This window comes from Drosophila subobscura, chromosome O (assembly GCF_008121235.1).
Source record: "Drosophila subobscura isolate 14011-0131.10 chromosome O, UCBerk_Dsub_1.0, whole genome shotgun sequence".
NCBI lineage: Eukaryota > Metazoa > Arthropoda > Insecta > Diptera > Drosophilidae > Drosophila > Drosophila subobscura.
This window is the reverse complement of record NC_048533.1, coordinates 15,026,220-15,048,063: the sequence shown is the minus strand read 5'-3', so window position 1 is coordinate 15,048,063 and position 21,844 is coordinate 15,026,220. Positions and strand designations below refer to the sequence as shown.

The 21,844-nt window shown below is 42.2% G+C and overlaps 3 protein-coding genes and 1 long non-coding RNA gene across 8 annotated transcripts; 3 read left to right on the top strand and 1 right to left on the bottom strand.

The window, feature by feature from the left end:
• The first annotated feature begins 793 nt into the window (after window positions 1-793).
• On the top strand, window positions 794-12,348 carry LOC117899691 (heterogeneous nuclear ribonucleoprotein 87F). Its single transcript, XM_034809895.1, has 6 exons — window positions 794-935; window positions 1,018-1,301; window positions 1,364-1,614; window positions 1,667-1,985; window positions 10,149-10,154; window positions 12,213-12,348. The coding sequence occupies exons 1-6, from the start codon at window positions 888-890 to the stop codon at window positions 12,256-12,258; spliced, it is 954 nt and encodes a 317-aa protein (XP_034665786.1). The 5' UTR covers window positions 794-887; the 3' UTR covers window positions 12,259-12,348.
• LOC117899695 lies at window positions 2,114-2,592 on the top strand. Its single transcript, XR_004649194.1, has 2 exons — window positions 2,114-2,288; window positions 2,346-2,592. It is a non-coding gene; the product is annotated as an uncharacterized LOC117899695 (long non-coding RNA).
• Window positions 5,340-10,107, bottom strand: LOC117899685 (ras GTPase-activating protein-binding protein 1). Of its 2 annotated transcripts, XM_034809875.1 has the most exons (5): window positions 9,930-10,107; window positions 9,523-9,768; window positions 6,528-8,071; window positions 6,217-6,467; window positions 5,340-6,157 (listed from the first exon to the last, which is right to left on the bottom strand). In XM_034809875.1, the coding sequence occupies exons 3-5, from the start codon at window positions 7,975-7,977 to the stop codon at window positions 5,738-5,740; spliced, it is 2,121 nt and encodes a 706-aa protein (XP_034665766.1). In that variant the 5' UTR covers window positions 7,978-8,071; window positions 9,523-9,768; window positions 9,930-10,107; the 3' UTR covers window positions 5,340-5,737. The 2 variants fall into 2 exon arrangements, with proteins under 2 accessions (XP_034665766.1, XP_034665767.1); XM_034809876.1 differs by lacking the exon at window positions 9,523-9,768.
• On the top strand, window positions 10,807-21,062 carry LOC117899690 (RNA-binding protein squid). 4 transcript variants are annotated; one of them, XM_034809892.1, is made up of 8 exons: window positions 10,807-11,088; window positions 13,612-13,652; window positions 13,720-13,994; window positions 14,063-14,300; window positions 14,408-14,539; window positions 19,664-19,714; window positions 20,203-20,368; window positions 20,433-21,062. In XM_034809892.1, exons 1-7 carry the CDS (start codon window positions 10,925-10,927, stop codon window positions 20,289-20,291), a joined length of 990 nt encoding a protein of 329 aa, XP_034665783.1. In that variant the 5' UTR covers window positions 10,807-10,924; the 3' UTR covers window positions 20,292-20,368; window positions 20,433-21,062. The 4 variants fall into 4 exon arrangements, with proteins under 4 accessions (XP_034665783.1, XP_034665782.1, XP_034665784.1 ...); XM_034809891.1 differs by having other exon boundaries at window positions 19,664-19,774; XM_034809893.1 differs by having other exon boundaries at window positions 10,808-11,088; window positions 19,706-19,714; window positions 20,433-21,061.
• Window positions 21,063-21,844: the final 782 nt, after the last annotated feature.

Sequence of the window (21,844 nt, the reverse complement as noted above, 5' to 3'; positions counted from 1 at the left end):
AAGGGTAACCTAGATAGCGTGGCAGACAACCCGGTCAAAAAAAAAATCTAAAATTCCTATAAAAACAATGCAGACTGCGTACTAATGCGTTACGTATTTCTTTGCAAGACTGGCTGGGCTGGAAGGATGCCCCTGCTCCTGCACTCAATTCGAGATTCGCTTCGTTGGCACTTCGGTTACGAAAATAACAAAAGATTGTACAGGCGCCACACCAGAGCGAAGCTTTTGGATTCACTTTGGAATCTGGTTGGCAGCGATCTTTGCCCTAAAGGTAAGTTCAGGTAATTACTAACCTAACCCCCCACGTATTATATCTAAAACCTGCCCGTACATATATGCTTACAACTGAATAAAGAAACCATTTGAATAAATAAAACAATGCATTTTAATTATTTCATCGGGGATTACAAGGGGAACTAGAGCAGCACGAACAACGCACTTTGTATTAGGTGCGTACAAATACTTTTTGGAGCCAACATGCGTCAGTTTCGAAGATGCTAAATATGCACAATAATCCATCCATCCAATGATTAAATTCTATTCCAATAAAAGTACTACGCCTGCATGGACATCTCAAGTTACTTTCTACCTCAATTTGTTGGTCGAATTGCAAATGCGAAAGTGGAAAAAGAAAAACCTTTGTCCAGGGTAACCTTTCTTCCCGAATATTCAAGAACTTTGAAAACGACTAGTCGAACGGGGAGGAGTCAACAGATTAAAAATGGCCGACACAGGGTTGTATTTGCTCAAGCTTACTGACATGCACGTTCTCGTCTGACGTTTGAAACCTTTTCCTTTTCAATCAATTCATGTCATTCACTTTCTCGCAACACTTCAGACTAGTTTATCAGCCTTAGCTCCCATTTAATTCGGTTTAATAACAAAAAATGAATAACAAACGCAACTGCGATGGTGCTTGGCTCACCAAACACGAGGTAAATATTGTCGTTGAACAAACGTGGGCCACGAAAAAGAATTTGCTTTGCGCTGCAACAATAAATATATTTTCTTGAGCAGCGCGATGGAGTAACCGAAAGCAGCGACAAGGCTACCTCAACCCCAACAAATTTGGCAGTCCAGAGCGATGAGCACTTGCGCAAGATATTTATTGGTGGTCTGCCCACGCAGACTTGCCCGGACACTCTGCGCGAGTACTTCTCGCAGTTCGGCGCAGTGGCCGATGCTGTGGTCATGCGCGATCCCGTGTCCAATCATTCGCGCGGCTTTGGTTTTGTCACTTTCGTCGATCCGGGCTCCGTAGATAATGTGCAGAGCACCAAGCCACATGTTATTGATTACAAGTAAGTGGAAAACAAATTAAAAGCAGAAACAGGCGTTCACTCATACAATTTTCTCTGTGCAGAACTGTGGAGACCAAGCCCGCTCTGCCGCGGCTGGAGTTCAACAAGCCGCCCGGTATGGTCGGTGACCAGACGAACAAAATCTTTCTGGGTGGCCTGAAGGACTGCCACGATGAGTCCGTCATCCGCGAGTATTTCTCAAAGTTCGGCGACATCATGAGTGTCAAGCTGCTGGTAGACAAGGACACTGGACGCAAGCGTGGCTTTGGCTTTCTGGAGTACACGGATGTCGACGGTGCCGAGAGAGCTTTGGGTATGTGGCTTTGGTTCCTTAGATCAGCGATATTTCAACCATCCAATTACAGTTCAGAGCAAGCCCATCATTAACTCCATTATGATCGAGGTGAAGAAGTCAACTCAAAGACCCGATTCGGGCAAGCGTCTTCGTATATCCGTTGGCGGTGCGGCCCGCGCTGGCTACGTGCCACCACAGCCAGCCATGTTCGATAGACACTGCTACAATGCGCACTACAATTCGTACTTGGCACAGTGCACCCTGCCGCCTTCGGCCTACAGCAACGGCTGGGCCTCGTATGTCGACCCAACCATTGCGCCAACAATGAGCAAGAATGTAATCTACTATGCACTGCCACAGTCCGTCAGCCATGGGGCTCACGCTGCCATGTCGGACCGCAGCCATCTTATCGAATGTGTGCCAAAGACCGGACCAAAGCCTCACCAGACTCCGACCCATCAGCGTCCCATGAACGATTACAAGTCGGTGCAGGCTGCCGCCGCTGCTGCTGCCGCATTGGCTAGGGATAATGTGGTTGATGTTGGCGCCGGAGGTGATGCAGCTGTTGCCATGGACAGGAAGTGGCCCACCGAAAACAACAAAGTGGTGAAGCCAGCTCAATCGCTTGACCATTCCAGCAGCTTCATCCGCTAAATGTTCAGACTGCCTGCTCGCATATGGCATATGGCGGAGTAAGTTCATAGCTTTTAATTATTAATGTTACTTTTTTTCTAAGCGTAAACTTGCAGGCATTTGTGGCTGTCAGCGGGCGACACTTTCATTGATTGGTTCAGCTCATGACCAAATTTATTGGCTTAACATTTGTTGAATACACCGAAAAACACGAAAATCTCCAAGAGAACGAGAAATGAAGAGGCTACACACGAACCTAAGAGCGAAGCATTCACTCGCATGGCGATTGAGGTTATTATTTAATGTAGCTAACAAATATACAACCAATTCAGAATATAATAAAAAATAAATTATAATTATAAATCAACTCGCATGGAGGTTCTCCAGATGTCTTCAGAGATTTCAAACCAATATTAAGTGTGGGTTGAGCCTGTACCTATTGCAGGAGTACCAAAAAATAAACCTACATATTTTATGCACTTAATAAAAATCCATTAAGTTAGGTCTTCCCCTGCCTGTCGATTGATTAAGACAACTCTGTACACAAACGTTTTTTTTTTGAGACTTAAAACCGTAAACTCTTTTTTTATTTCAACTATTTTTGTTGGATTTGTTTTGTTTTTTTATTTAATTTTCACATAATGTATTGCGTGAGTGAATTGATTTGCGTAATTGTTTTATATCTGAATCGCTATAAAACGCACCACTGAATTGTTTGTGACTCTGGATTAGAATTACCCGTTCTTTGACTTTGTTTTTTCGTTTGTTAATTAATTGATTAAAATTATGCAAATTGTTTGCAATTGCTTGGCTTGTGCGCATCAATTTCATTAAATGCTAAATGCTCAATTTGTTCAACTCGAATCGAATATGCGAGGGAAACTCAATCACTCACAACAAACTCGCAATTAAAAAATAATAATCATTACTCTACGTTTGTGGATTCAATATTTGATTTCATTTGACCAGAATTTTTGATTCGAGTTTTAATGTAAACAAAAAACAAACTTTTAGGAAAATATTGAGTAAAGGTAAGAGGGAATTAGCGAAAGATAAAAGACTAGAACAAAATGATAATAATAATAATAATACAAATTATGGGTTGGTTTGTTTGGTTTTTTCTGGTAAACACGTGAATCATTCTTCTTTTTATTATTATTATTATAATTATTTGTATTTGTATTTGTAATGTGTGTACATATAAATTAAATTATAATTAAGTGTGTTCCTCTTACATCATTCTCTGCTATGTGTTATCTCCGATTAATTAGAAATGAGCATATGGTTACCTCCCGTTGGTTCGTGGTTCTTTCATTCGTATAACTCTTAAGATACATACATTTACTTTCATTCATTAGTACCTCTGATCGATGTGTGTGTGTGTGTGTCGGTCTTTATGGGAAGCACTGTAGCACTGGTCGTGGAGCTAACATTTGAACACTAACATTTTGCGTCTTACCGAAAAATGTACTAAAATTGCTTTAGACCCGCACAACACAGTGCCACAAAGTGCTGGGCTGAATGGCTGGGCTCTGTCTGTGTGAATGGATGCTTGTGTGTGGGGTTTTAACTATTACTAGAAATTAATTGGTGGAAAATAGTATTGAGAGCTCCAGAGCGATTGTCTGGGGCAGGCAGGCGCCGCACAACAAACAAAAACAAAAATGATATGAGAGTTTTAGCTTTAACAAATCGGGAAATAACTTAATGAAATATTCAGACGCCTGCGGCAAAGAAACTCGAAAGGTTCTCATACAATTCGGAAAGGCTTTAGTTTCTCCACTTCACTACTCCTCCTCCTCCTCCCATCGCTTGTGGCTGCAGTTATATAAATATAAATATATATATATATATTTATGTATATTTAGATTTCTTGTAAGTCTAAAAGTTAACATTAAATTATATGATTTGTTACATATATGTTTTTGTATATACTTTTTGTTTTTTGTTTTTATTTTTGTTACATGTTTGCTTGTTTTGCCTTGAGAAAAATGTTAGTAGCTTGTGTGTCTGTCTGTCTGTCGTCTCCTTCTCTATCAATAGGTTGGTTTTTTTGTTATTTTGTATTCGTTTCTCCTTTTTTTGGGCTTTCTTGATTTTATTTAAAAAATATGTACTAAATTTTAGTTCACAACTGCGTTGGAAACACCAAATCGTTAAGTTGCTGCTTGACTTAGTTTTGGTTTACGATCTTGAACTCGTTGCGGAACAACAGAAATACACAGCAAACAGTTACAAACGAAAAACCGATGCATGCCCATGCTGCGGCGCCGGCACCGCATCGGCCCTCACACGCTCCACAATTCATCCATTCAAATCTCTCTACAGACTAGCTAGTTAAACGCTTTAAGGTGTGGCAAACTAAATTTAAGTAGCAAAAGCTTGCAGGCTCTTTTCTTGAATGCGGCGGACTCTGGGCGCAGCGTCTCGTCTCGTCTGTTTCGTTCCGTCTCTGCCACTAAATGGTTTTTTCTGCTTTATGTTCTTTCTGCCGGATCTTATTGCTTCTTTACATTTTTCTCGTATTACCATTTCTCTTTTTCTTTACTTTTATTTTCACTTTTTTTGTTGTTTTGTTTGTTTCGTTTTTAGATTAATTTTTTTCAAGTCTTTCTTTTGCTCTTTTTTATTGCATTTTACAAATGTTTTTCATTTTTTTGTTTGTTTTTTGTTTTATGTTGTTTTTATCTTTAGCTAAGTTTCTTTAAGTTTTTGTTTTTCTCTTTATTTCCTTCATCGTTTAGCTTAAGTAAATGTTTTTATTTAATGACAAACTAACGAAAAAGATTTGCATTTCTCACCCACATTCTATCGCAATTTGCCGACAATTTGCATGCAAATTTGGGTTGATTTGGGTTACATTTTCGAAGATGATAGCCGAACGAACGAGAGCTCAAATTAAGAATTACATTTATGCTAATATGAGTGTGTGTGTGTGTGTGTGTTGTGAGTGTTTGGTGTGTGTATGATTGTGGGGGTGGGCTGATGACTGAGACTTAAACATAATACACGTTGAGAGTACGGTGAAAAGATGGTTGGCCTGCAAAGCCGGGGGGCCTTTCTTTTTCTTCTTTTTTGTTTCGATTCACAACAAAGATTTGCACATAAATTTTGTTTTGTTTTTGTTTTTGGCACGAACTGGCTGATAAGCGGGCTCAGACCCAATTGAACTAAGGCTAAGGACTAAGGCCCCAAAGCTTGTGTCATTTCATTTTTGTGCAGCTAAACGCATACGCCTCAAGCAAGCTGTTGTTGCCCTTCTCTTAGATTTTTAAACTCTCTTTTCTCTTGCTCCGACTACAGGCCGTCTCTGTGTGTTGTGTTGTGTGTTGTGTGTGTATGCCTGCGTGTGTTTGGTTTGGTTTTTTGTGTGTTTTGTGTGTATTTATGCGACGCTGAATGTTTCATTTGATTGCTTTGTGGAAGTAGTCGATGTTCTAAACGTTGGGTTCTTGTGGTTGTTGTTTGTTGGTGTTTTTCTGCAGTCTGCGCCAGTTTGGGCACTGCCTTAACGACGTCCGTAGTTGCCGCCAGCGCCGCCGCCACCACCACTGGTCTGTCCATTGCCGGCACCGCGCAGCGGTCCGTTGGACTGATTGCTACCACCGCCGCTGCGGTTATCGTTGCGTGGACCAAAGCCTCCACCACCCAGACGCGGAGCTCCATTACCACCGCCAGTGCGCAAGTTGTTGCCACCGCCGCCGCCGCCGCCGGCATTGTTGCGCATCATGCCACCAGTGCCATTGTTGTTATTGCCCATTGGTCGCGATTGTGGTCCATTATTACCACCCAGACGTCCGCCCATGTTGCTGTTGAGGCTATTGCCGCCGATGGGTTGACGGGGTCCCATATCATTACGCAGACGCGGTTTCTTCTCCTCCACGTTGAGCTTTTGGCCATCAGGTGAATTTTCAGGGAAGTACAAGGGCTGCAAAGAGATTCAACATATAAAACTAATGCACTTTGGGCTACTTGAAGGTTACTCACGCAGTTGGACAGACACTTTTGGACTGCCTCGGGATCGTCATAGGTGAGAAAACCGTAGTTCAGCGGACTGCGCATGCCCGGTGGCACCTTGTTGCCAGCCTTGGACAGAACACGCAGCTCCAGCACATTACCGAAGCGCGAGAAGAGTTCGCGCAGCTCCTCCTCGCTGGCGTGATGCGGTATGTTGCCCAAGAACAGCTGCTGGTTGTCACCGAACTGCTGAGCATTGCTCGGACGACGCTGCTCAAAGTCTGTGCAAAGGAAACGAAAACGTTAAATACCCTCTCGAAAAAAGAGTGGATACAACTCACCACCACCCTTGTTGTTGTTGTTATTGTTGTTCCTGATCGAGTTATTACGTTGTGGCAGTGGTCCGCCATTGTCCAGACGCGAGTTTCCATTGGTGTTGTTATACGAGGAAGCTGTGGTCGAGTAGCTCACTTGACCGTTTCCACTGCCGACACCTGCGGACGAGGACGTGTATGTGTTGCTGATCGACTGCTGCTGCTGTTGCTGCTGCTGGAGCTGCTGCTGTTGCTGCAGCACAGCGTTGACGAAGCCGCTGGGCGAAGAGGAGCTGGACTTGAACAGGTTGGCGTACGTCTTGGGCTCGTTCTGCTGCTGCTTGGCCGCCTCGTACTTCTCCTGCTGCTGCTGCTCGTGAATCGTCTTGAAGTCCTCGACGGGTGTGGGAGGCTTCTGCTGCTGACGAGCTGGAATCTCGTTAATGCTCTGGCTGACAATGGGCGTGTTAACGGGCTCTTCGGGCTCCACCAGCGACTGCAGAGGCTGCTGCTGAATGGACTGCTGTGGCGGCAGCTGAGCCGCCTGCTGCTGCTGAATGAGCTGAGGAGCCACCAGTGGCGACTGCTGGAAGCTCGTGGACTGCACTGGCACGATGCCCACTGTCGAAGGCAAGACTGCTGCCACATTCGGCTGCTGCTGCACCAGCGGCGAGACACTGGGCGCCACTAAGGCCTGGGGTGGCACCTGTTGTTGCTGCAGCTCCTCGTGCGACACAACTCCGTTCTGAACAGGCTGTTGCTGGGCTGCAAATTGCGCCGGCAGAGGAACGGCGGCCGCCTGTGGAGCAGGTGGCAGGACAGCATGAGGGCGTCCAACGGCGGCACCAGCCGGTAGGTAGATGATTTGCTGCGGCGCAGCACCACCGGCAGCTCCGGTAGCGACCTGCTGCTGCTGGGCCACCACCACCTGAGCCTGGGCAGGAAGCTGTTGCGGTGCCGGCTGGGCCACGTCTCCTACGACCTGTACGGACTGATCTACAACGGTGCCCACCTGCACCTGCACGTCGTGCTCTTCGTCGTTCTCCGAACGCGACTCGCCATCCTGCTCGTCCTCGATGTACAGATCCTGGTAGCGGAAGATGTCGTTATGTACATAGTACTTCTTAGGCGACTGAGCGGCCAGCACGAAGGTTTGGGTGAAGCGGCGCATTGGCTGGCCGTCGTTCGAGAGCTCTCCAGTCACCTGGACCACGACGCCGTTGCCCAGCGTTGCCTGCGCGTCCACCTGGCTGATCTTGGCGTGGCAGTCATTGAAGTTCAGCTGCTGAATGCGATTGTGGATGTCGCGTTGGCCAATCACCAGCTTCGAGTCGCCGTGGATGTACGACGATTGGTTGTTGTAGAAGCGGTGCAAGTGGTTGGGTGCCTTGTTCAGCAGCGTGTAGTACTGACGCACGAACTCGCGTCCCACCGACTGGGGCGAAGGCTGCTGCGATTGGGTCGCATCCATGACCATTGCTAGGGTCCTCTCAAGCTATCGACAGTTTCTTTCGGTTCTGGCTGCTACTCGTAATGCACTACGGAGTCTCAGCAGTTTTCAATAATTTTCTCTGCAACGATGCCAAAATATACAAATTTTATAAAAATAATTTAAGAAAATACTTGACAAATAACTGGGTCGGGTCGGTGTGGATTTCTCGAATGGCTCTCCTTTGGAAAAAAAAAACTTAGAGCAGAGGCGAGGGCTACTCTGTTTTGGGGCAAAGGACGGGACGGCGGGTTTGACAGGTCGCCGCAACAGCTGCCTTAACGGTAAACGTTGTGGGCGTGTTCGTATCAGCTTACATTAAAAGCAAAAGCATACACAACACACACACACAAACATGCACAATGTAAATGAATCAGTGTACAGTGAGGACTGTTAATGCGAAACTGCTAGAAGTTACTGTGACACAAAGGGTCACCTATGGAACTGATTTTGCCGCAGCGCACATAAAACCGACGCAGCGAGGTGCAGTGTGACCCACTTTTATGGCACAACACACACACACACACAGACACCCACAGCAGAAAATGGGAAACTTCGTGCAAGCAAGCCAGAGTGCAGCTGTCACCGCAATCCACGGTGTGGTGTGTGTGGTTGCATTTCTTGTGCATGTGTGTGCTTCAGAAGGATATTTGGCTTGACACGTGCTTCCGACTCGTACGATCTAAGCCCACACAAAGGACTCCACTCCCCGCTATGAGTTTGTCTGTGTATGTGTGTACTTTCCGAGTAAATGACCTCATACATACAGCACCAACGAGTGTCGCGGCGGGGAGCGTGAGCCAAGCAGAGGCTTTTAGGTTATGTTTGCTCTTCAAGGTTGTGCCGCCGCTTTGGATGACTATCTGGAAACGGACACACACAGGCGTGAAAGGGTGGCCATGTGTGAGAGTGTCGTCGCGAATTCATTGAACTCACGGAAGACTCCCGAAAATGCACCAGACTTTGTCCTAAATCTATCCTTTAATGGGCGATAATGACCGGGGTGTTAAGTCACTGATACTGAAAATTTGTGGGATCCCCACACTTCCCCATGTGCAAGTCTTAACTGAAGATAACACGTCGCGGAACCAAATCAAATAATGCACAAAACAGTTCAGGCCGCCAAATACACACACACACACTTGCATACACTAGACCGCACGCACGCATACTGTTACGAGCGCGCCACTCTCTTGTGCTCTTTCTCTCTTATTCTCTTTGCCAGCGAACCGCGTGTGTAGGCAGAACAAAGAAGGCGATAAATGAAGACCAATGCTTAAACAAATTTACAAAAACAATTTTTTTTTTACATTTTAAGGTTATGAATAGACCAAACATAAGCGATAAAAACGCCGCTAAGCCGAAAAAACTGAACTATACGCAAATGGGTTTTGGAAATGGTTTTACTTTTTCCGACTGCAGTCGGAGCGGAGCGGGATCCACCCCAATGAAAAATTCGACTTTTTCTAGACCGACCAAACCACACCACACTAGATGAGGCAGTCGCAGGCGCTGGACCGGCATTGGGCTTACCTTTGCGACGTTTGAAGGCCCCTGCTGCTGGTGTCCCGTCTACTTGGAGACGTTTCTAATGCACTAGGTATTGCTTTTGAGTGGTTGGATTCGCTTGATTGTCCGAAATCGACGAAATTTGCACTTGGTGGCTGCTGCTGTTGCGAAGAGCACTTGGTTCACAGAATTTTTTATGAAGCTGAAGCACGGGAGGTATGGTTGGTGAGCAATAGGGAGGGTTTGCTCGCGGCCTAGTTTTGTGAAATGCTGAAATATATGTGTACTAAATAATCAGTGCTACTGCAAATTGTAGTTTTGTTAACGAGAACACACGCACACACACACGAAGATAGGTTGGCTTGAAGCAGTCGCTTAGTCTGCTTCTTTTTCTGCTTTGTTGCAAATTTTTACGATATATAATAACTAACTTGGCAATTCCGCTCGTGCTTTGCGTTTGCTACTTCCGATGTTGGCGATCACAGTTGTTGGTTAATTAAGTTACAATGCGTTGGTTTTGTTTGATTTCAGTAGAAAATAATCGCAAACGCAATGAAATTGGACAAGTGGTGAGAAGAGAGCCGACGTTCGTTCCTCTTTTGCCTCGCGTTCTTGGTGCGTTTTGTGTGGTAGTGTGCGTTTGGAGTGAGAAAATGGTATCGGCTACCAATGGGGTGTGTACACACTGCGAAAAAGCACTAAAAGTTGTCAACCGCCTCTTCAAAACTTGCTATTCGCGCAAGGCCAAAACTATTTTTGACTATAATAGCACAATATTGTAATATTTAAATTTGGAGTTTGCTAATATTGATAGAAAATAAGTGAACAAAGGCTTAAATTTGATTTTGGTATTTTTCTGGTCGTCACTGAAAAATTGCAAACAGCTATCGATGTTTTTCAAAAAGTACCAGCGTACTTTCTGTTGCTTTTCTACATATGTTTCGTTTTTCCATATTGCCCCAAGAACTCACATAAAATCCACACTAAAAGAGAGAGATTTGGCTGAAGTTACTCAGCTGTCCTTACAAGTTATATAACAAGTCGGTATTCTCTTTCAGACTGTCGTTTCATTTAACACTTTCCAATAAGGTACAAATGAAATAGAAATGCCAACAATCCTCCGTAGCCCCATATGCTGGAGCCTCAAAGCAAAAAACAGACAAGCTCTAAAAGTTGCAGACGAAAACATATGCAAACAAACCATGAACATTGGAGCTGACGAGTTCGGCTCGCGCCTTGTCATGGTATTTTGTGGTATATTTTCAAGGCCCAGACGATATATTTTGCACGATAAGGCCGCGGTCACACTGTTTTTCATTTTCCGGTCGCGAGTGTGTGAAAAAAAGGTTTTCGTTGAAAATAAACTGAAATTGTGCTGAATCTAAAAGTTTAATTGGCAATAAATAAACTACACACCACCGAAAACATGGCCGATAAAATTGTAGACAGCGAAATGAACGGCGAAGATTTCACCAAGGATGTGACCACCAATGACGCGAGCTCCGAAAATGGTGATGCGGCGGGCGCTGCCGGTTCCACCAACGGCTCAGAACACACATCCGCTGCCTCTAACCAGCGGGATGACGACAGGTATTGAAATAACATATTTGGCCACACACCGCAGGCAGGGAGCTGATAAAATGTAGCAGATCATGTGCCCAACTTCAGTTTCTATTGCCTCCTCCTACTCTGTTACGTAAATGCGAAGCTAACGTCGTTGGTCGCGTCGGTGGGAGCGGGAGTCGGCGGAGACTCCACTCTGCCCGCCGCGCTGACCCCTTTGTTTTCGCTCGCGTGCCTGTGTCTGTGTGTGTGCGTGCGACTGTACCTCAGTCAGCAGCAGCAGCTAAAAGCAGAATATTAATAGAATTTTTTGGAAATTTCGTTCGTAGCCGGGCGCTTATTTGTTCATTCTGTCGATTTGCTAGCAATGGAAAATTTTGGTTTGCTTGCGTTTGGCTTTGTTCCCTGCTCGTTTGCTCGCAATTTGGTAACGAGCAATATTTTCATTAGTCAGAGCTCTGAAGGCCTCGGAGCACCCCACGGGAGCACATTTTCCCCCATATGTGAGGTTATGTTCACAGTGTGAGGAGCTCTCCCCACGTTGCCTCTACACTCGCGCGCACTCACACACAAGCACACAGCTGTCTCGCCTTGCCTTTCACTTGCAAAAAAAAAAAAAAAAAAAGTTTGTATTTGTCAGAGTATTTGTATTTTTTTTTTCGCATTACTCTTTGTTTAGCCATTCGTTGTTATTTTTTCGCTCGTTTCCATGCTCTTCCAGTTCTGTACCCAAAATGGCGGCCATAGTGTGTAGCGTTGTATGTATGTACAAACACAAGCCCATATGCTTGTACGACTGTGTGTATGTACGATTGTATGTATGTTTTGCATTTTTCACTATTCCCCTTTGCTTGCCGGCTTCGCGCTCTGTTGGCGAGAGGCATTGCCAGCCGGCATCGAAACAGTGTTGTTGAGACGGGAAAAAATTGCATTTTTGTTGGATACTCCATAATACGATCCCACATTAAATGGGGATTAGCGATAATCCGATTTGGATCGGGCAGATAAAGATTCTTTGTTTAGCTTTTGTATTGCGTTTCGTTAACTTCTTGGTTTGTTTATGGGAGTATGAATCATTTTTCCATCTATTTATCATTATAATGCCTAAGTTTAATCTTAAGTCAAGTTGTATGAACACGAACCAAGGAAAGCAGCCCAAAAGTGGAAGGAGCAGCGCCAACAAATCATCAAAAATAATGAAAAAAAAACCAAACCAAAAACAAAACAAAACCAAAAAACAATACATAGCTTTTCCTGTTGTGTTTGAGCGAACTAACCTTGTTCCTCTCCGGCAGGTCTTGAGAGAAGGCTAAACTATTCTCAAGCAAGCGCAGTCGAGGCAAGGGCCCGAACGGAAATGGGATACCCTTGGCCGAGGATTCGGAGCGTGCGCAACGGATGCCCTCACCTCACCACACGCCGATATTGATGTTGATGGTATTTATCTAACCAAAACTAAAAAATCAATCAATCAATCAGTCAATAGAACTATTGTACACACAAAATTGTCAGCAATTATCTCGAATTTCAAATTGGATCACTGTAAAATATGTAATATCTGTGCCCCGTACAGGAGAGTATCTTAACGTACATATTAAAAACAAAATTATTGTTTAAAAAGAATATATATCAGAGAGAGAGACCGAGAACGAGACCGAGTGAAAGAGACTCGCATTTTTTTGTTTTCCAAGTTTTCCAAGCTCAGCCGCTGAAAGAGAGACAGAGAGAGAAAGAGAGAGAGAGTTAAAGGCAGAAGAAAAATGAACGTAACGTAACGTAACGCTAACGCTCTCCCACGATACGGATCGGATTCGAAAATGTGCGCCGACATATGCCAATATTGATAGTCTTAAATGCCTCTAAATTCCTCCGCCGTGTGATGAGACTAGACTGTTCCAAATTGCCCGATATCCAATCCGCAGAACCAAGCCGTTTCTGAACTTTGCCGTTTCTGAAGTGTAACGTACAGCTCGGAATAAATTAAGTATTCTATTCTCTTAACCATTTATAAAACAGACAAATAAAGCAAGTAAAACCAGAATCCAGAATAAAACCTTTGCATTTTTCTCATATCGAATAAAAACTAATTGTTAACTATGTAAAAACAAACAAAAAAAAAACCCAAAACAAAACTAAATATTCACTCTTTGCATATAACTTTCGCTCGTTTGTGTCTCTCGCTCGCTATCGATCGCTCGTCGCACTCTTTCGCTCATTTTCCGAGTTTGCAAGTTTTTGATACACTATATAAACCGATCAGATCTCTGATTGAAAACAGTAATTAAAGCAATTTTCACTTCAAATTTGGTGAGTTTTTTTTTATTCGTTTGTATCCTAGCTCTCTGCCATCAATCTTTTGCAGCCATAAACAAAATGTAAGAAAATAAATTTAAAGTAAATCGAAGAAGAAAATATAAAACACAGCCTATTTACGTTTTCCGTGCCCCCTAGTTGTCTCCCAAAATGATTTTCCCTTCCCCCCCTAATCGGTGGAAATAACCCTTGAAGCAATGCCCAACTAAACCCCAAATATTCTCTCACCTTTCGCAGGAAACTGTTTGTGGGCGGCCTCAGCTGGGAGACGACCGAGAGTAAGTAGAAATACTATTTAAATACGTATGTATCCAGGGGCTGACCCATGATCTTGTTCATTTACAGAGGAACTGCGGGACCATTTCGGCAAATTTGGCGAAATCGAGAGCATCAACGTTAAGACAGACCCACAGACCGGACGCTCCAGGGGCTTTGCCTTCATTGTATTCACAAACACTGAGGCCATCGATAAGGTGAGCTCTGCGGAAGAGCACGTCATCAACAGCAAGAAGGTCGATCCCAAGAAAGCCAAGGCTCGCCACGGCAAGATCTTTGTCGGCGGCCTGACCACAGAAATTAGCGATGAGGAAATCAAAACCTATTTTGGCCAGTTCGGCAACGTAAGTTTCAGCAATTTTCAATGGTTTCGAATAATATTGATTAACAAATTATGATCTTTTTTCCATAGATCGTTGAGGTTGAGATGCCCTTCGATAAGCAAAAGTCGCAGCGCAAAGGTTTCTGCTTCATCACCTTCGATTCGGAGCAGGTGGTCACAGATCTGCTGAAGACGCCCAAACAGAAGATCTCTGGCAAGGAGGTCGACGTGAAGCGTGCCACGCCCAAGCCCGAGAACCAAATGATGGGAATGCGCGGTGGTGCACGAGGTGGAATGCGAGGTGGACGCGGTGGCTACGGACGCGGTGGTCAGTACAGTCAGAGCAAAGCAGATCTAACTGCCAAACTGGCATTGATTTTATTTGATTGAACATTGAACTTAACTGCTTACCAATCTCTCTCTATTTTAACGCAGGCTACAACAACCAGTGGGACGGTCAGAGCTCATACTCTGGCTACGGCGGCTATGGCGGCTACGGTGCTGCCGGTGGCTACGGCGACTACTATAGTCCTGGTGGCTACTATAATGGATATGACTACGGTTATGGTAAATACAACAAACAACATAATAATGCTCATAGCAACTATTACAATAACAACACGTCGAGTAATTACCACCAAAACAAGAACAGTAGCAGCAACTACCAGCAGTTTTAAGTAGCCACAAGTCCACCACAGACAGGCAACACCACAACCACAGCAACAACCACCAAGATTACTTACCAATTATTACTTTGCCATAGACCTGAATCGAAATTTTCCACGTTGTTGTGTTTCCCAAAAATCAAAACAAAAACTGAGAGAAAAACAAAAGCAAAAGCAAAAACAAAAACTTAAACCGTTGTGCTGCATTTTTGTATATGCACACGTGCACCCTCCTGTATACATGTGTGTGTGGCGGGTGGTGGCCGGGTGCATATACGATAACAACAACAGCAGCAACAAAAAAACAACAACCAAAAAACAAAACAACAACAACTATACAACAAGAGCAACGTCGCTAAAAACAAGAAAACTTTTTAAAAATAAAATACTAATTGTAAAATTTAATCATATTCAGCGAAGAGTCGATCACACAGAGATTGCAAAGTGTCGATTTTCTTCATTTATATAAAAAAAAAGCAAAATTAGTAATTTTATACACACACATTTATATATGTATATCTAAACTACGTATAATTTTAAAGGAATATTTGATGTTTTTACATTTTAAAGCGTACTTTTAACGAGCATTCTTCACTTACACGAAACATTTAATTATCAATTATTAGTTGTGTAGCATTTAAACATAAAACTGACGAAGCGTGTGTAAACGATTGTGTTGTTTAAAAAAAGAGTAGGAGAGAGGAGCGAAATAGAGAGATAGAGAGAGAAAGAGAGAGAGAACGAGCAGGAAGGAGCGAAGTGAAGTGAAGTGAAGTGAAGAGAGAGGTGACGAGTCGTGGCGTTTGTGTCGTGGAATCTCCTCCCGACCAGACAATGCCACCGAGAAACGCACCGAACCACACTAGACCAGACATGACCCGACCAGCCAACAGCAGGACATCCTGCAGCAGCGCGATGTTGATACGAGGTCGCTTTCAACAGACTTTCCAAAGATGACAAATACCTCAAACGCAAAGGCAGCAAACCACAAGACCAGACAACAAAACAAAACAAGCAAACACCACACAACACCACACACAACAGACATACACACAAACAAACAAAACACACACAGAGATAGAAGCATGTGCCAATTGCGAGTATGTGAAAAAAACTGTGTGAAGTGCCAGCGTTTTTGGCCTTTTGCGCAACTGCAACATGTGCCTTTTAATTGTTAACTAACTGTTATTGTTTGAAACCAACTGAAACCAAAATCTGTTGAAACACAAACACACACACAACAAACATTAATACCCCCAGACAACCAAATCCCACTCCAACTCCCAAACTTCCCCACTCACGCCCGAGCACGCACACCCCCACACACACACACACACTCCCATTCTCCATAAAATAGTTATTTAATAGTTTTTCCTTTTTGTTTTGTTAAACAAAACACTAAAAAAACAACAAACAACAACAACAAGAAGATGAATTACAACAAGAACAACAGAGAAAAGAAATCAAACAAACAAAAAACGAAACGAAACGCGTAATCAAAGCTTTGATTCAATGTCTATTTAAATATATATATATATATCTTATATATAGCGTATACATATATTTTTAGATACATATTATTGTCCCGGCAACGGGATGATATTCACGTTCTTGCAATGCATATGTTTTCGTATGCACATACGTCAATATACCTACCATATATATATATATACATATACATATAAATAAATATTTATATCGAGTATATACGAATGTTATATATATTTATACATACACGTAACATTTAACTATGGTACTATTTTTGATAGTATTACTTTAAGGCAAATCCTTGTAAAAAACAACTACAAAACGGAAGAGTACAACAACGACAACTCTTGGATCCAGGGGCAAGCCCCGAACGATCATTCTTTTATTTGCTTTATTTGCATTTCCGCTGCACTTTCTTGACAAAAACTTGTAACTTGCGTGAGAGATCGATCGATAAGAAATTTCTTACTGTAGCGTAGCGTAACGTAACTTCACGTAGAGCAAAAAACGTAACAGACGTAAACAAAAACAGCACTCAATTTTCGATCGCGCATTGCGGCATTCTGCACGTTCATACGTTGATTCCAAGAACAACACCGAAAAAACAACAACAACAACAACTGTAACAACTGAAAGATACAACAACAACTAACTGAACAACAACGACAACTGATTAGAGATCTTTTCAAACAATCATCAAGTGAAAAACCTAACGCAACAAAAGCTAATCGAAAAGCAAAACAAAACAAAACAAAACAAAACAAAAACACACTTCGTCAATTTTAGTAATTTTAATTCAAACAATTATACATATATTTTCTTTTTATGGTTTTTAAATGTTAAGTCGAGCAACACCCACACATACTTACAAGCTTTGCTTTGCCAAATGTATATATATATCTAAATAACAATTGAAACCCATTTGAAGAGCCGAAGTTTAAGCAGGAACCGAGAATTTCCGAGTTCTGCGGGACATTTCAAATGGTGTATTCCGATTTTATATATACATTTGTGCATACATTATATATTCATAAATTTGCGTAATTATTTTACAACAAATTTGCATGTTTCTCAATGTTTTTAGCAGTTGTCTTTATACAAACAAAAAACACCGAAAAAAAACTAAACAAAAATAAGAAAAAAAATATTAACCCCTATCTTAAAAAAAAAAACAACAAATATCCACACCAATCAAGTTTTTTATACATATTATGCTATATTTTTATTGATTATTATACCGATTATTATCATGTTTAAATGTGTAAACAATCTTTTGATAAAAACAAAATTTTTGTATACCTCTACATATACTTATAGCAATAATTTTGTGCCCCCCTCTTAATATTAAAACCCTAACAACAATATATTCTTAATTTTCTTTATAATTATCTTCCGTTATTCTCTGAAATCTTGAAACTAACCAAACAAGCCCCAACTAAAGTGCGGGGAAGAATGGCTCCATGGTTCCATTCCATTGCATGGTTCCGCTTCCACTTCCCCGCAGTTTTGAGACCCGGTTTAATGATAACTATTTAATTATGTAATGTTACTTTCGTAATTATGATTTTGAGCATATATTTATATACGATGATTGTAATGCCGAATTTTCCGATGTTTCGCCTCACAAAAACGAAAAAAAAGAAAGATCAAAATAAGCAAAACCAAACCAACCGACCGCAAAAGAACAGTAAAGAAAAGAAAAAAGATAATGACCGACCCTTAATGAGGGATATTTCACACAACCACCCAAAAAGCGAATATCCAAAGCGATCACCGCCGCGCGTCTGTCTTGTCCAAGCCCTCGTGGCGGTACGATATATCCCCGGTGTCCGAATCGTCGTTGTCTGGCCCAGAGGACAACGACCCACTATCCCAACAACCAAACAACCAAAACAACCGAGCAAGCAACCAAGAAAAACAGCACCCACAGTGTTATTTTCACTTAACTGTAACGATTTTCATTTTTTACTTAAATCTTCCTTTCTATTAAACTTAAAGCGTATATATTTACAAGTAATTTAGCGTAATTAATATTTGTTTTTAGTGAAATGCATTGAAAAAAACTCTACAAAAAAAAGAAACCTAAAGTAATTTACATTTAACGACTTGTCAAGCGATTTTCCGAGACAATTTTTAAGCTAAAACCAGTTTTCTTGTTTTTAACAACAACAGCAACAAACAACAACAGAAAAACACGAAGAGTAATTATTATAAACATTATATTAACTCGAGTAAAACGTAAAAATTTGTTGACTATTGCATTTGTTTTTGTTTTTCGCAAAACGTTTTCAACGACACTCCAGAATATTCGCGACGAAACGAACCACGCAAACGCCGCCCCCATTTTAAACCCGATTCCCTGCCCCCCACGTACTCCACGTCCACATCCCTGATCGAATCGAGTCAGTCAGTCAGAGTCCCCTTTGAACGAGAAACTAACGAGAATCAAACAAGAAATGAGAACACTTTTATGAAAATCTTTTTTGCTGAGGTGAGACATTCAAAAGACACACACACAAGAGCAGCAAATGAATTCGCAATCTTTGGCATCATCCAATTAATCAATGAGAAATTGTTTATCGAATTGTTAAACAAAAGCAAATATAACTTGAAATTGAAATGCTGAAATTGTTGTGTGGAAAGAAAATGAGGTAAAAATTCAAGATTTTAAATGAAACATATAAATTGCATATAACAATAACGATAACGATATAACGATAACGAGTGCTGTAAGATGAGAGAGAGATCGATTGATTGATTGATCGATCGAATGAATGAGAAATATCCATTGCAATGCATTGTGAAACATGTTAATAAGAGTCGAGTATGATAACTAACCAGAATCAGACAACAACAAACAACAACAACAAACATCAGTTAATAATATCAACCGAAAAATCGATCCGCATGTATGTGTGAGCGCCGCCTTGCGCCTTGCTCTCCCTCCATTGCTCCTCCAGAGCGTCACACAGCGGGGGGAGAAGAGAGTAAATTGTTTTTATAATTTTTATTGTGTATCAGCAAACAGCAGCCAACAACCAACATAAAACCATATTGTACTTTGAGCTACAGCAAAATAACAAGAAACATTTTTAACCATCAATCTTATAATCAAAAATCCACAAACGAGAAATGAGCAAATAAAAGAAAAACGAAAAAAAAAAAACAACAAACCAACCAGACAACAATTTTATGTGTATTTCAGTTTGCCCTGTTCCTTTTCCACTTTCCTATCCCGTTCCAATCTCGCTGATTCCAATTCCTGTATTCCCGCACTCCGGATTTCAACTTCTTTCCAGCTCTCGATTTTGTGCATTTGAATTGTCTCTCCTCGGCGCGGCGTCGCCCCACTTAGCAGCAGCCAATTTTTACCAATCCAAACCGAATCCCAAACCGTTCCCGAACAGCAAGTTCTTCTTCCACTCCATCCTCTTTCGTTTGTGTCGTCTACACCATTTATAAGCTAAGCTTTGTTTGTGTTTTCATCAATCTTCTATACGACAAACCATCAAACCACAAAATATAAACGAAACGAAAGACTACGGCTACGGCGGCGGCTTCGACGGTAATGGCTACGGAGGCGGCGGTGGTGGTGGCGGCAGTTTGGGCGGTCGCGGTGCCGGCGGCCCACGCGGCGGTGGCCCCAAAGGTATACAAAACACAGAAAACCAGCCCAGAACTTATCATCCAACTTTATGCATCTATTCCACCTCTAAAGTACTCGTCGAACCCGATCACTGATTGACTTTTTTGTGTTTATCTCGTTTTTAACGCAAGCCTCCCCCGAGTTTTGTTCCATTTTTCAGTTGCCTCCTCCCCCATTGCCTGTTCGGAGTTACAAAATATGTTTCCTTGACATTGCTCTATCCTTTTGCGCTCTATCCCTAGTCTAGAGTCTTGGTCAACATTTTCTAAACAGTCGCTTGAATCGTTTTGACGTAGTATAACAAAAAAAAAACACTTATATTCCCTCGCCCCCCGTCCACGTCAGACGTTGAGCATGTGTCTTGTCCCCGAGTGTTGGTGACCCGAGAATGAGATTTACTAATGCCAAAAACCGATTCATTTCCACAACAGGCGGCGGCGGCGGTGGTGGCGGTGGCGGCAGCTTCAACGGTGGCAAACAGCGCGGCTCGGGACGCCAGCCCAGGCATCAGCCGTACTAAGCAACGTTGCCACTGGGCACTCGCACTCTCCAGATAACTACAAACTATTTGAATTTTACCTAGTTTAGTTTGTTATGGTGAGTAGTACAACACGTACCCAAATGGAGTTCCCTGGCTAACCGAAGTTTCCTCTTTTTGCAGCATTACTACAACCACAACACACCAATCCACTTTTTGAGTAAACGCATATATACGCACCTGTATATATGAGTAAACATTTGCAAAAGGGACTGCAAGGAGGCAGACACCCACCCACAACTCTCATTGCATTAGACAGACTGGCAGCAGCAGTAGGAGTAGAAGTAGCAGCGGCAGCAGCGGCTACAAGCAACAATCTTACACACATGTTGTGTAGCACCATTCCAACAACAATTAAATCAACAACAGCCGCAATCAAGAACAGCCGCAACAGGAGCGTCATTAAAACATACACAGCCACACAGAAAGAGTACATAAATACATACATAAATACATACAAAACATACATACATACATACATAGATAGTTAGGCCTAGAGACAGATGTAATTTTTCAGCAAGTGGCTAATTTTTCATAGCCACACGCTCGTTAAGCCGGCAGACCAACCCGACCCGACCCGACACCCACCCAAAAGCAAGCAGGTATCCCTCAAGCCACACCCCCCACAAGAAACACTCTTAAGCAGGCTAATCGGGGCAACCCCCTGGCAGTTCTGTGTGTCGAAACAAATTCGTTTTTCTAATGGTAGTCTCATGTATTATGCGGGGTAATTGTTGAAGAGCTACATACATGGGGGTAACATTTACAATACTGTAGAGCATAAGTATTTGTTTAACTCTAATTATTGATAACTGTAACATGTAATATTGTAGTAGTAACTATAAAAGAAAGCGAGCAAAAAGCAACCGAAAGTTGTCTGGTGGGTGGGCACTGGGGGGCTTAGGCAGCGTTCTGAACAAATTTAAGAAACGATTGAAACTCTACAACAACACATACGACGACAAACCAACTGATCCACCAAAATAAACATACAAAAAAAACATAATTCTGTTTACTTTTGTTTAAAGTACTCTTGAAAGTACATAATAAATACATATACACATATATCTATGTATGTACATCTATCTATATATTTATATATACACAACTGCGCTGGGGCAGAGAAGATAATATTTTTAAATACAAAAATTACCCACAAAACAAAAGCTGCAACACAAAACACGTACCACACAGAATTGTATAAATAGATGACGGATACACAAAAGAAAAACTTGTTGAAAGAATTCTCTATATATGTATACATTACTTAAACTAACTATAGTTATAAACCATATGAAAGTGTGTCCGTTTTAGGTAGAGGATAGAAGAGAGAGGAGATAGGAGAGTTATGCATTGAGCAGAGATAATGGAATGGCATTTCCGGCAAACAGATTCAGCTTAAACTAAGACGAATTGGAAAATTGTATAAATATAGTTTCTCCCCCCCTTAAAAATAGCATAAACAAAAACAAAAACAAAAACGTTCTTCTCTTCGCTCACAAATGAGAGAAAGGCGAGAGAGGAGCTCCGATTTT

Bases quoted from the DNA above. Each gene is read 5' to 3' on its own strand.
- LOC117899691 (XM_034809895.1), top strand. From the start codon at position 888: ATGAATAACAAACGCAACTGCGATGGTGCTTGGCTCACCAAACACGAG. The intron at 936-1,017 runs GTAAATATTGTC...TTTCTTGAGCAG, and splicing joins CTTGGCTCACCAAACACGAG to CGCGATGGAGTAACCGAAAG. The intron at 1,615-1,666 runs GTATGTGGCTTT...ATCCAATTACAG, and splicing joins CGGTGCCGAGAGAGCTTTGG to TTCAGAGCAAGCCCATCATT.
- LOC117899685 (XM_034809875.1), bottom strand. From the start codon at position 7,977: ATGGTCATGGATGCGACCCAATCGCAGCAGCCTTCGCCCCAGTCGGTG. The intron at 6,468-6,527 runs GTGAGTTGTATC...TCCTTTGCACAG, and splicing joins CAACAACAACAAGGGTGGTG to ACTTTGAGCAGCGTCGTCCG. The intron at 6,158-6,216 runs GTGAGTAACCTT...ATCTCTTTGCAG, and splicing joins AAAAGTGTCTGTCCAACTGC to CCCTTGTACTTCCCTGAAAA.
- LOC117899690 (XM_034809891.1), top strand. From the start codon at position 10,925: ATGGCCGATAAAATTGTAGACAGCGAAATGAACGGCGAAGATTTCACC. The intron at 11,089-13,611 runs GTATTGAAATAA...CACCTTTCGCAG, and splicing joins AACCAGCGGGATGACGACAG to GAAACTGTTTGTGGGCGGCC. The intron at 13,653-13,719 runs GTAAGTAGAAAT...GTTCATTTACAG, and splicing joins CAGCTGGGAGACGACCGAGA to AGGAACTGCGGGACCATTTC.